Source organism: Trachurus japonicus, chromosome 22, assembly GCF_045865225.1.
Source record: "Trachurus japonicus isolate A0001 chromosome 22, Traja_1.0".
Lineage (NCBI taxonomy): Eukaryota > Metazoa > Chordata > Actinopteri > Carangiformes > Carangidae > Trachurus > Trachurus japonicus.
In genome coordinates this window covers 18,835,385-18,848,931 of record NC_140928.1, presented here as the reverse complement: position 1 = coordinate 18,848,931, position 13,547 = coordinate 18,835,385, and the positions used below count along the sequence as shown (strand labels likewise).

General features: G+C 46.9%; 1 protein-coding gene across 1 annotated transcript; it reads left to right on the top strand.

The window, feature by feature from the left end:
• The first annotated feature begins 667 nt into the window (after nt 1–667).
• On the top strand, nt 668–13,202 carry LOC146963909 (hepatic sodium/bile acid cotransporter-like). The gene is made up of 7 exons (XM_085766965.1): nt 668–788; nt 9,236–9,328; nt 10,260–10,707; nt 10,923–11,127; nt 11,463–11,641; nt 12,475–12,674; nt 12,810–13,202. The coding sequence occupies exons 3-7, from the start codon at nt 10,310–10,312 to the stop codon at nt 12,863–12,865; spliced, it is 1,038 nt and encodes a 345-aa protein (XP_085623091.1). The 5' UTR covers nt 668–788; nt 9,236–9,328; nt 10,260–10,309; the 3' UTR covers nt 12,866–13,202.
• The last annotated feature ends 345 nt before the right edge of the window (nt 13,203–13,547 follow it).

Genomic DNA, 13,547 nt, shown 5'->3' with positions numbered 1-13,547 from the left:
TTTTTAATCCACCCACCTTCCTCTCAATACCCCTTACTCTTTCTTTTTTTTTAAATGTTTGTGATGTTTTACTGCTGTTTGTAAAAGGCTCCTCAGCCCTTTCCCTCCCACACAGCTGTTTTGTCTTTTGTTGTGTAAGTTTCAGTCTGAGTTTAACTGAGACTTTGCTGTACAGAGTAGAAAATAGTCCACATAGCTCAGGTTCAAATGTTTCTACTGAATATCAAGACATGCATGTGCAAGATTGTGCACATTGTGCAGATTTTAAGATAGGGCCCCTTTAATTTTGGCCTAATCTCTGCCATACTTCAAGAGATTAGGGCAACAACATTTGAGCCTTGCTCCTCTAGTTTACTGAGTTGTAAATAAAGGGTGCTGGTGTACAAAGCACCTCAGTGGGGCCCCCCTCAATTTGAAAAGACGGGTAACTCTGCCAGGCAAATTCAGTCCTCTGCCTGGTTGCATAATATTATTTGTGGGTCTGTTCACAAATACCAGTGTACCTAAACGGGGTAGATACACAACCAATTACATTGTTTCCACATCATCTAGCCCTCTGATACCAGGCTTTCCCACGGTGCCCCATAAAAAAGGAAAAGAAGAATTCCAGTAACTGGTCTCTAAACTCTGGATTCACTGGAAGTCTGAGTAAAGTCTGAGTAAAACCTCAAAACAGTTGGGAAGAAAGTTTAATGGGATGTGTTTTTGAGTGTATATCTGATGACAACTACCAGATTGTCAGTAGCCCATGTGACCTGGAGGGGAGGGCACCAACTCCAAACACAGATGTGGCGAGGTGGAGTGGTGAGTAGTGGTGATGAGTGGTTGCCAACAACGCCACCTGGGGAGTTTCGCCCCAGGAAATAGTTACTGCTTTTTTATAAAAAATGAAAAAGGTCACGCAGGCTCGAATCACCACAGGGGAGAGTTCATGTATCAAAAGGATAATAATTTATTGTCACAATATTGTTTTTATAAAACTTCAATAGTTGCCAAAATATTTCACATTCACAACAGACTGGGCCAAAGAAAGGGGAATGGACAGGGCTGGGCCAGCCACGGCGACTCTAAATCAAACCAAGGGGAAGGAGAAACAAACCAAGAAAATAATATCACCCGTGACACTGCACACACGCAATGGAGAAGTGAAGAAGCCACCACCAGGGATTGGGCCGCCGCGCTGGACTACAGCACCTGTCCACAGGGAGAGAGGGAAAAATTAAGATGGCCGCAGTCTAGCTGACCTCCTCACACACACCAAAAACAATTAAATATTATTTATAATACCAAACCAAATTAAACATAATTAAATCTTCTTAAAATATTCAAATACAAATTAGAAGAAAACAATTAAACAATTATCAAACCCGCCCCCCCACAAAAGAAAAAGGAAAACAAGAAACAAAAGAAATAAATTGTTAAACGTCTCTGAGGTCACTATCGTCGGCAACAACAATCATTTAATCAAAACCATGTAATCGAGCCAAAACAAAACAGCAGCAAACATCGTGGTGGCCGATGACCGGAACACACCAGGACGCAGGATAGTGTGCAGAACTAGGAGAGTGGGGGCCGCTGGTTACAGCGCCCCGCTGTAAAGCAAGAGAGAGACAGTGTCACAACTAGCGCAATAATGTAAAACTGCAACAGCAGACAATTAGAGCAGCCTACCTCTGAGCTCTACTGCACCCAACACGCGCCCACCAGACCCGCTCGCTCCCTCCGGCTCACCGCCGCTCCGAGCACTGCAACGGAGCGGGAGGATGAAGCCCCAGGGCCAATAAAAGTAAAACACCAAACAATAACTAACACGGCATGCTTACCTTAGTGATATGACGGGGAGACTCGGGCATGCACGCCAGCCCGCTCACCGAACGCGCCGCACAGCAGAGGTAGAGAGGGAGAACAGCGACCAAACACACCTGTCCCAATCACACACACAGCGTCGCTCCACCAGCTCGCCGTTGCTCCAACACTGCAACGGAGCGAAAGGATGAGGCCTCAGGCCCAATAACAGCAAACACAAACCAGCAAATACGCAGAATTCCTACCTTAATGATACGATGGGAAGACACAAACAAGCACGCCGGCCAGCTCACCGGACGCACCGCACGCACCGCACAGCAGGAGCAGAGAGGGAAAATGTCGACCAACACAGCTGTTTTAATCACCTAACAGTGCCGTCCCCCCATTAACCTGCGCCAGGCTGACAACAGCGCCATGCAGTGACCAGGAGGGAGATGACTCACCCGGTCACATCTACCCCACCTTTCTTGCATCGGCGTCCCGACGATGAACAACCGTGAAACCTCAACTCCAAGGCCTAAAGTGAGCAGACTGAGCGGTAAGTACGGGCTGCTCATTGGTAGCACCATCTACCTGACCGATGGAGCGTGGGAGATGATAGACATTTGAGTGCAGACCAGCTGTTAAACGAGGTGTACGACGTGGAGCCTGCTGACTGGAACAGGGTGGATCCCTGGGAGGGTGCGACGGAGCTGGTACAGAACCTCCCGGCTGTGGAGCAGCGCCGGGGCTGGACCCACCTCCTAGGTGGTCTCTCCGAAGTTGGCGTGAGGAGCCAACCGAGCTTGGCACCACTGGGGTAAGGGGCAATGGGGTTTCTGGAACCAGCAAGTAAAGATCATCAACAGAAGAGTCGCTGTCAGCTTCCAGCACAGCTGGGGGAGGTTGCTCCTCCGGGGGTGGAGTAAGGGCCTCGGGCCTGACGACAGCCTTCAACATGTCACGGTGTACTGTCCGCTCTTGATGCAAAGCCTCCACAGGAGCGATAGAGTACACTGCACCCTGACCTGGGGCTTTCACTACTTGGTAGACCAAAGAGCTCCAGACATCCTGAATCTTGTGCCGACCTCTGACACCAAGGTCCCGCACATATACCAACTGACCAACCTGAAAAGGCACCTCTCTGACTCTCTGGTCATGCCTCTCCTTTCGGCGGCCTGCGGCAGCCAACAGCCGCTCCTTAGCACCCTCAAATGCTACCTCAAGTCTCGCTTGATGCTCAATGATCCAATCCTGTACCTCGCCTGGGACCGGGTCCTTAACTCGACCAAGAAGGAAATCGATGGGAAGCTGTGGCTCCCGCCCACACATCAGGAAAAAGGGGGACTCGCCAGTAACCTGATGTGGTGTGCTGTTATAACTGAAAAGCAGCTGTGGCAAACAAGAAGCCCAGTCCTGTTTCTGTGAAACTGGCAGGGTGCGAAGAAGATTGTGGAGAGTTCTGTTGAACCGTTCGCACTGCCCATTCCCGGCAGGGTGGTATGGAGTGGTGCGGGATTTATTAACACCATACAAGCAGCAAAGTTGTTTGATCAACAGACTCTCAAAGCAACGACCTTGATCTGAATGGATGCGACTCGGAACCCCGTACCGGTAGAACCATTCATGTAACAAAACACGAGCAACGGTACAAGCCCGCTGATCCCGGGTGGGGACAGCCACAGAAAATTTACTAAAGACATCAGTCATGACAAGAACATTTTCAAAACCACTTCGGGAAGGCTCAAGCAGTGTAAAATCCACCGCCACAATTTCATTTGGCCGGGAGGCCAACAAATGGCCCATAAAGCTATGTGGCACCGAGCCAGAGTCTTTTGCAACTTGACAACGTTCACATTCCTGTACCCATCTCTTTATGTCCAGGGACATTCCTGGCCAATAACAACGACGCCTGACCAATTCGGTGGTCCGTTCAATGCCCTGATGACCATGCTGTTCGTGAAGTTGTTTCAAAGTTTCCTCTTTGAGAACTGCTGGGAGGAGGAGCTGAAGAATCCCCTCTCCACCCTCCGGGAGGAAGATCCGACGATGCAGTACCCCTTCATGGTCAACTAGACGGTCCCACTGACGTAACACCGCCATGACTGATGGAGAAAGCTGACGCCGTTCAGCTGCAGAAGGCCGAGTTTGCCTCCTCCAGAAAGACAAGACCTCCTTCAGAAGCGGATCCGCCTCCTGCAAGGAACCAATGTCGACAGTGGACTGGCCTGGGAGGGCCGAAACGATGGACTGGGTCACCGTCGCCCCAGGAGCTGGACGTGACACTTCCTGAAGGACCTTGGGGACTGGCGTACCAGGCAAGAGTTGACCGATGGTACTGGATACAACCTCGGGCTTCCGGGAGAGCGCGTCTGCATTTTTATTACTGCGACCCGAACGATACTTTATTTCAAAGTCAAAGATGGCAAGCTGCGAAGCCCATCGCTGCTCTGTCGCCCCAAGCTTGGCCGAATTGAGATGACTCAATGGGTTGTTGTCTGTAAAGACGATGCACTTGTGCCCCATCAGATAGTCACGGAATTTTTCAGACATGGCCCACTTAAGTGCCAAGAACTCTAGTTTCATCGAGCTGTAATTGCTCATGTTGCGCTCCGTGGGCCGGAGGCCTCTACTAGCATAAGCCACTGGTCTTACGCCATTTTCTGTCTCCTGGGAAAGGACAGCTCCCAAACCACTATAACTCGCATCGATCTCCAGGATAAACGGACGCGAGAAATCTGCATAGCTCAACACAGGAGCAGAAACCAGCCTGGACTTAAGGGCCTCAAAGCTCTCCTCGCAGTGGGACGTCCAAGCATCACTAAAGGCCTGCCCTGACCCTCTTCTGGACTTCGTACCAGCAAGAGTCGCCACCAGCTTGTGAAGGGGGGCAGCCAATTTCGCGAAGCCCTCTACAAACCGCCTGTAGTAACTCGCAAAGCCGAGAAACGAGCGCAACTCAGCCACTTGGCGCGGACGTGGCCATTTTGCCACGGCCTCGATTTTAGCAGGGTCGGTGGAAACACCTTGGCTGGAGATAACATGCCCCAAATAATTGACCTGCTGCTGAAAGAACGCACATTTCCCCAGCTTAACTTTCAGGCCTTCTTGTTGGAGCCGGCCCAGAACGGCCTCCAGCCGTTGTAAGTGCTCACTGACGGAGGAAGAGAAGACAATGATGTCGTCTAAGTAAAGAAGCAAAGACTGACCTTGCTGACCCCCGAACATTCTCTGCATCAATCGTTGAAAGGTGCTCGGGGCATTACATAACCCAAAAGGCATTCGATTAAATTCAAAAAGTCCAAACGGTGTACAGAATGCTGTTTTGGGTTTGTCTTCCTCTGCAACTGGAACCTGGTTGTATCCGCTAGCCAGATCTATCGTGGAAAACCAACGAGCACCACAGAGAGAATCCAAACTTTCCTCAATGCGAGGGAGAGGGAACGCATCCTTCCGGGTCTTGGTGTTCAACAAACGATAGTCTACACACAGTCGAAGTTTCCCGTCCTTCTTTCTGACCAAAACAATCGGCGACGCATAAGGACTGCAACTTTCCCTAATGATCTTGGTCTCAAGAAGCTGGTTGATATGAGACTTCACCTCTTCGTACTCAGAGGGTGGGATGCGGCGGTAACGCTGCCGGACTGGCGCATCATCCAGCAGTGGTATGTTATGCGATATGAGATTTGAGCAACCCAAGTCACCATCGTGGGTGGAAAAGACAGAACGGTACCGCTGCAATAATGATCTCACCTCCCTCTGGTCCTCATCAGACAATGTAGCCAAGTCAATAGATGCTAGCTCATCCTGTGCTACACTGGTTGCTCCCTGGGCAGAAACACTGGCGGTGATCGACTTAACCTCAGTCACGCCCGGAGGTAGACTGATTACCTGGGCCCCACAGAGGGAGCCAAGACGAGTCCGAGGGTACAGAAGAACATCTGTCGTCCCCACATTGATCACCGGGATGTAAGCAGTGCCTCGGATGACACGAACAAGACAGGGAGAAGCAAGCAAGCCACATGGCAGACCAGATTCCAAGGGTTCGAAAAGCACAGCCTGATCGCTGGCCTGCTCGGGACAAGTGCTGGCGACAAGCCTAAGGACCCCACCAGGTATTCGTATCGTCCACTCACCCCCGACCCTCACAGTGCCTGTGCACGGGTTTGGCTCGCTGACTGAAGACTGATGGTACTGCTGCAGCGCTTCAAAGATTGGACCTGGAGCGTGCGACACGGGTGGCGAGGCAAACAAGGAAGAACCATGAGTTCCAAAAAGCTCTCTGTAACAATTGCGAATGACGTTCATCCCCAAGATGCCAGGGACGGAAGACACAGTGCCGGGGGGGTCCTTGACGACTAACACCCCACAGCGAGGAATGACCTTTCCACACAATACAACATTAAGCTCTAAGTAACCAACATAGGGAATTTCTAACCCGTTAGCGGCACGCAGCTGCAGCCAATTGCACGACCGAAGCCGATCCTGGTCCCAAGATGAGAACTGCTGTTGAAAGAAGCTCTCAGTAATGGTGGACACCATAGACCCAGTGTCGACCAAACAAGGGACATGAACACCACTAAACACAACATCAATTTTTGGGCATGACGACATCAAACCAGCAACTAACTCTTCCTGTGGGCCCTTGACTTCCCCATCTGAGCGGAGGCCCGCCGACTCAGAGGGTGTCAGTTTTCCGGCTGATGAGCCGAGGAGGTCGCCCTGGTAACCTGAGGATTTGCACCACCAAAAGAGTTGGCCCGTGCACGAGAGGGTACGGTTGGGCCCCGGCACTCCCGTGCGATGTGGCCTGGCTGTTGACACCTTCGACAAATTAAAGGACCATTTCGAAAGAAATTCCCTGGTGGTCGTGGGGCCTGCAGAGCAGCCACAGTCTGCGTGAGCTGGTCAAGTTGGGCCTGTTGACGCTTCAAAAGTTCCATTAAATCACTCATCTCTGACCTGGGAGGGGCAACGGGATGACGTGGGTGGGAGTCGCTTTGCACCCCATACTGGAGACCGTAAGCTGATGGCAACGAATGGCTTCGCCCCCTAAACCCACTTGATTGGCCCTCCCTTTCCCATCTGATAGCCTCAGCGCGCACGTCCAACAAGGAAGCGGTCGGCTTGCTACGGACGTACTGTTTAAGCGTTCGACGGAGAGAACTGTCAAGAACATGCTCTACAAATTGGTCACGCAAAAGATCCCCAGCATTAGGAATCCCGTCGGGTGCGCACCGCTCAACCTGCTCCATTAAAGCCAGCAGGCCCAAGGAATACTCCTGCAGAGTCTCCCCCTCCTGTTGTCTCCTAGAGAAGAAGGCCTGCTGCAACGTTACATAAGATTGTGCACAGCCATACAGTTCCCTCAGAATAGCAAAAACCTTAGCTGGATCTCCTCGCTCTGTGCTGGGCCTAAACCGGATCTCCTCTCGGGCTTCCCCATCTAAATGATCAAAAATGAACAGGGCTTTGTCGGCGGTGGAAAGGTGGCGAACCCGCATGCATGCCTCGATCTCCTCCGTCCACTCAGCTATCCCTAAACCTGTCTTCCCATTAAACAAAGGACATTTACGGTCCCTGGGAACCACAACCAACCGCTCCGTGACAGTAGCAGCACTAGATGGGGCATAGCTAGCTGAACCGGAGGGACCTGCAACAGCTCCACCGGGCACGTCCCGGGAAGCAGCGCGCTCCCGCTGTAGCTGCTCATTGTCTGCCTCTAGCTGTGACACTAAATCCCTAAGTCGCTGTACCTCATCCGCCATGATGGCTGTGAAATAGCACCAATACTCACAATACCGAGGTCTGGTTCTTGGGATGGATGCTGCTGTTTTGACTCTGTAACTAGAAACAATAATATCAATGAAAAAGAAAAATAAATCAATCTCAATAGCAAAAAAAAACAAACACAACAAAAAAAAAACACGTCCCTGCCCCTTTAAATGTGGTGATCCTGCCGACAACGCCAAGATGTGGCGAGGTGGAGTGGTGAGTAGTGGTGATGAGTGGTTGCCAACAACGCCACCTGGGGAGTTTCGCCCCAGGAAATAGTTACTGCTTTTTTATAAAAAATGAAAAAGGTCACGCAGGCTCGAATCACCACAGGGGAGAGTTCATGTATCAAAAGGATAATAATTTATTGTCACAATATTGTTTTTATAAAACTTCAATAGTTGCCAAAATATTTCACATTCACAACAGACTGGGCCAAAGAAAGGGGAATGGACAGGGCTGGGCCAGCCACGGCGACTCTAAATCAAACCAAGGGGAAGGAGAAACAAACCAAGAAAATAATATCACCCGTGACACTGCACACACGCAATGGAGAAGTGAAGAAGCCACCACCAGGGATTGGGCCGCCGCGCTGGACTACAGCACCTGTCCACAGGGAGAGAGGGAAAAATTAAGATGGCCGCAGTCTAGCTGACCTCCTCACACACACCAAAAACAATTAAATATTATTTATAATACCAAACCAAATTAAACATAATTAAATCTTCTTAAAATATTCAAATACAAATTAGAAGAAAACAATTAAACAATTATCAAACCCGCCCCCCCACAAAAGAAAAAGGAAAACAAGAAACAAAAGAAATAAATTGTTAAACGTCTCTGAGGTCACTATCGTCGGCAACAACAATCATTTAATCAAAACCATGTAATCGAGCCAAAACAAAACAGCAGCAAACATCGTGGTGGCCGATGACCGGAACACACCAGGACGCAGGATAGTGTGCAGAACTAGGAGAGTGGGGGCCGCTGGTTACAGCGCCCCGCTGTAAAGCAAGAGAGAGACAGTGTCACAACTAGCGCAATAATGTAAAACTGCAACAGCAGACAATTAGAGCAGCCTACCTCTGAGCTCTACTGCACCCAACACGCGCCCACCAGACCCGCTCGCTCCCTCCGGCTCACCGCCGCTCCGAGCACTGCAACGGAGCGGGAGGATGAAGCCCCAGGGCCAATAAAAGTAAAACACCAAACAATAACTAACACGGCATGCTTACCTTAGTGATATGACGGGGAGACTCGGGCATGCACGCCAGCCCGCTCACCGAACGCGCCGCACAGCAGAGGTAGAGAGGGAGAACAGCGACCAAACACACCTGTCCCAATCACACACACAGCGTCGCTCCACCAGCTCGCCGTTGCTCCAACACTGCAACGGAGCGAAAGGATGAGGCCTCAGGCCCAATAACAGCAAACACAAACCAGCAAATACGCAGAATTCCTACCTTAATGATACGATGGGAAGACACAAACAAGCACGCCGGCCAGCTCACCGGACGCACCGCACGCACCGCACAGCAGGAGCAGAGAGGGAAAATGTCGACCAACACAGCTGTTTTAATCACCTAACAGTGCCGTCCCCCCATTAACCTGCGCCAGGCTGACAACAGCGCCATGCAGTGACCAGGAGGGAGATGACTCACCCGGTCACACAGAGAAAAGGAGTTAGAGGCAAAAGTTGTGCGGGGAGACGAATGCACGTGTGTGAGGGAGCAGAGTTTGAAGTTGCTGAAGCTTGCCTGAAATGACGGTAAGAACATTACAAGTCAACCCTATAATTTTTTACAGGGGAAGACTAGCACCACACTATCCATACATCATCATCTGCAGTTATTACAAAGAACATTACAGTATGCCTCTTTCATGTGTGTTTGTTAGTTTAGGAATGAAGACATGTGTTCTCCTCAGGAGAGATATATAAATTATAAAACAATCAAATAATGTGATTGCAGTCTTTTCTTTTTATTCATTACCACCATTATCACCTTGTTTTGTTTGGCTGTAGTTTTACTAGTGGGTTGTTCTTTAATCTACAAGGAAGCTGTAAACGATAAAAATTCAATTTTATCTTTTGTATAAAGCACTTGGGTCTGATCTGTTTTGTCTTTTCCACAAAGAAAAAGTTCAATTACTTTGTTTAAAATAATACCCATTGTTTGACTGCCCTTGAGAAATTATTCATGTGGAAACACAGACGTCATACTTATTAAGTCACATATTAGATAAGTGATGAGTCTTTAGTAGGCTAGTTTAGTTTGTAATGCCCTGTTCTTACCCTGAGCAAAAATTAAATACTGGAACAAACAATTCACATCAGCAATAGAACTGTGTGATTTGAAACTTTCACGATGTAAATGTTGATGCCATTACATCTCTTATTAACCACGGAGAGAACTGAACTGTAACATTACTTGTGTCTTTATTGTTTTGTTAAAAGTAAAACGATTAAAAAGCGCACAAAGGGCAACTAAAACATTTGTTGTTGCCTGCAGGTTGTGCGAATGTTAAAATTGCAGCAGTTGTTCACACACACTTTGCCTGTAGGAGGCAACTTCTACATGTGCAGGTCAAATCCAACCTCTGTGCAGTTTAAAAAGGCTACACGAGAATTTAATGACAACAATGAATTTCAAACTTTGATTTGATTGTCAATTATGTATTTCATTTGTTCTGGCCGACAGGTGAAAGCCCGGGCAAAAACTGATCACACACTATTCATACAAGTGCCACAATGAATGTGACGGAGACCTACAATGAATTTGCAACATTGCAATACAACCTCAGTGGAGGCAACGCTTCTGTCAACGAGAGCGTGGCGCACCTGTACACCCCCTCCACCTTAAACAGCATCATCAACATCTTCACCGTCATCACCCTCTTCATCACCATGATATCCCTCGGATGTACGATGGAGGTTTCCAAAATTAAGGCCCATTTCCTCAAGCCAATGGGAGTCGCCATTGCACTGTTGGCCCAGTTTGGCATTATGCCCCTCACTGCTTTCTGTCTAGCCAAAATCCTGGAGATGGACTCCATCAAGGCTGTAACTGTACTCATATGTGGCTGCTGTCCAGGGGGGGCATTATCAAACATTTTTTCCATGGCCATCAAGGGTGACATGAACCTCAGGTAAACTCTCATTTGTTGATTCCTGTATGGCCATGTTGGAAGATCACACATGGCTGCAATAAGCTGCATCAGCACCATCATTGATGTTTCTAGCAATAAACACAAGTGTACAAAACAAAAACAAGAGCCTTGTTTTGCATGTAGCATTTAGGATATGCATACTTCAGACTTGTTAGTCTAAATGTTGTTTTTCTTCTCTCTGATACCTTCCCCAGCATCGTAATGACCACATGCTCCAGCTTCGCAGCCCTGGGTCTGATGCCTTTGCTGCTCTACCTTTATTGCCAAGGTTTCCCTGGTCTGGAAAAAGCTGTTCCATATGCTGGCATCATGACCACTCTCGCACTCACGCTGGTGCCTTGTGCCTTTGGCATTGCCATCAATCACTACAAGCCAGGCTACACGCCAGTGGTCAAGAAAGTAAGACTCCTGAAGTCACATAAACTTCACATCAACACAGCCAATAGATATTTTTTTTATCTACTGCTGTACTTTTCCTACTGTGACGTCTTTCGAGAAAGATCAGTGGGCACAATGTTGTGTTCTATGGATCCACTCATCACATGGTGTGGGTGTAATTTGGATCCAAATAAATAGGAAGTTATGCGCAACAGGAAGCCGTAGTCTTATTATTCTAACAAGGAACAGGCGTCCTGATTCCAGATGATGTTTGAAAGCCTTGTGTTTCTGTCTCAGATCCACATATGGAGCCAGTGCAGGTAACAAGTTTTGACGTAGACTGTCTTTCCCCACAGGTTGGTCTCAGCATCCTGATAATGTCCAGCATCATACTGTGTGTTCTGTCCAGCATTGCCACCAAAGACATTATATGGATGGCCTTCAAAGCAGACATTCTGGTGACAGCTGCGCTGATGCCTCTAATTGGCTTTATGCTGGGATATGGCATGTCTGTCATATGCAGACTTAACACGCAGTAAGTAGTAAGCACACACTAGATACACCCTTCCTCTGAGCTGTACACAGTACGTAGCTCATATGTGTGGCTGTGTCTCACTACATATTCAGTGTATACAGCAAGGCAAAACACCACATGCTTTATTTCTTGCAGCAATATCAATGTACTTTTGGATTCATTGGAAAAGTTGCCACACATTCTCAGACAAACAGCCGCCAACAAGAGAAAGCAACATGTTTTTCTCAGGACACATTTGTTTGTTTCTGTTTTAAATAGTCTCACCACCATCCACAATAATCTGATTTTTTTGCAGCTGTGATTAAGTGTCATTGTTTTTTTGAGTGTGCTGTAAACATCACCGATTCCCAGCCAACCTCTCTTTACCGGGTGTAGTATTGTGTGGGTATGATGTCAACAGTTCAGCTAAAGAACAATATACATTTTTTTGGTTTGTTCAGTACAGTTTTGTGACATTTTCAGTAAAAGGAGTATTTTTCATATTACACTACAGTGACTTTCGACTCAGTATTGGTTTTGAATACGTCCTCCACAATTGTGTGATAGTGTTTTAATACCGATTTATGAGTTGTTGTTTTTTTTTTTCTTTTTTCTTTTTTTAAATTATTTATACCAACAAGAAAATGACAACGACATAACGTAAAATACATACATACAATACGTTTATGAATTGTTTTAATAAGTAAACAAATGTGAGGAAACAGACCTGGGAAGGAACTCTGTTACTGTTACTTCAAATGATTTCATTCATTGCAATACAATTTCAGTATCAAATCTAGATAATGCAGTATAAGAATTAATTAACTAATAATGGATGACTCACCTGTTTTTAGATGCAGCAGGACCATCTCCATGGAGACAGGGTGTCAAAACATCCAGCTGTGCTTTGCCATCCTGAAAGTGACCTTTCGCCCAGAGGTCATTGGAGCCATGTTTCTCTTCCCACTGGTTTACATCACATTCCAGTGCGCTGAGGCCCTTCTCCTGGTCCTGTGCTTCAGATGTTACCAAATGTTGAAAAGAGCAGCTGAGGGTAAATGTTGCAACTGCCTATGTGTGTGTTTTTGTTTTGCGAGAGAGAAGTGAGAGGGTCATGCACTTGCTGTTATTTTGAATTCATGTCACACAAAGCAAAAATTAAACAATCATTCTTGTCTTTCTTGCATAGATATGAAGAAACACCAGAGCGGTGATGTTTCAGCAGAGGAGGTGAAACAACCATAAAACTGTCATAGATGACGAGACATACTTGAGATGTGGCTCATCAGTGTCCTTGCTATCTCAGCATCAGCTGCTTATACTGATTAAAATACTTTGTTAGAGCATATGTAACTAATTTTTTCAATTATTGTACACAATGGACTGTGCATGCTGAGGTAGAGTTGATTAAACATAACATTTTGTATGTATATTTTTGTATTCAAAATATCTTTTATAAAGCAGGAAATTAGCAATTTTTATGACGGAAGACATTTGTAGCACATGTTGATTTGATTTTGAGAATAAATTGTTGATATATTTGCTAGTATCAAGTACTTTGATTAAATGTGTCAAACCAATGAGAATGATCCATTTCAGATGTGAAAAACTGTCTAAGTAAAAGAGAAGACACAGTCAATGTGAACATCTCAAATATTTAATTAAAATGATCGGGATATATACAGAGCAAACATAACTTAAGACTTTTTACATATATTAAAATAATATCTTCACAAAACAAAAATCCATCCCTCAGTCCAAAAGTAAACTCAATGGACAGTCAAAGTGAACACTGACATTACACAACGCTATACACATCATTTTTTGTGTTGTTCCCAGCCACTTTTACAGTGTCACATATAATGTGCCTGCAGTAGAAATTAAGCTGAAGTGGCAAAGTGGGAAAAAGAAAAAAAGTATTCTTTAT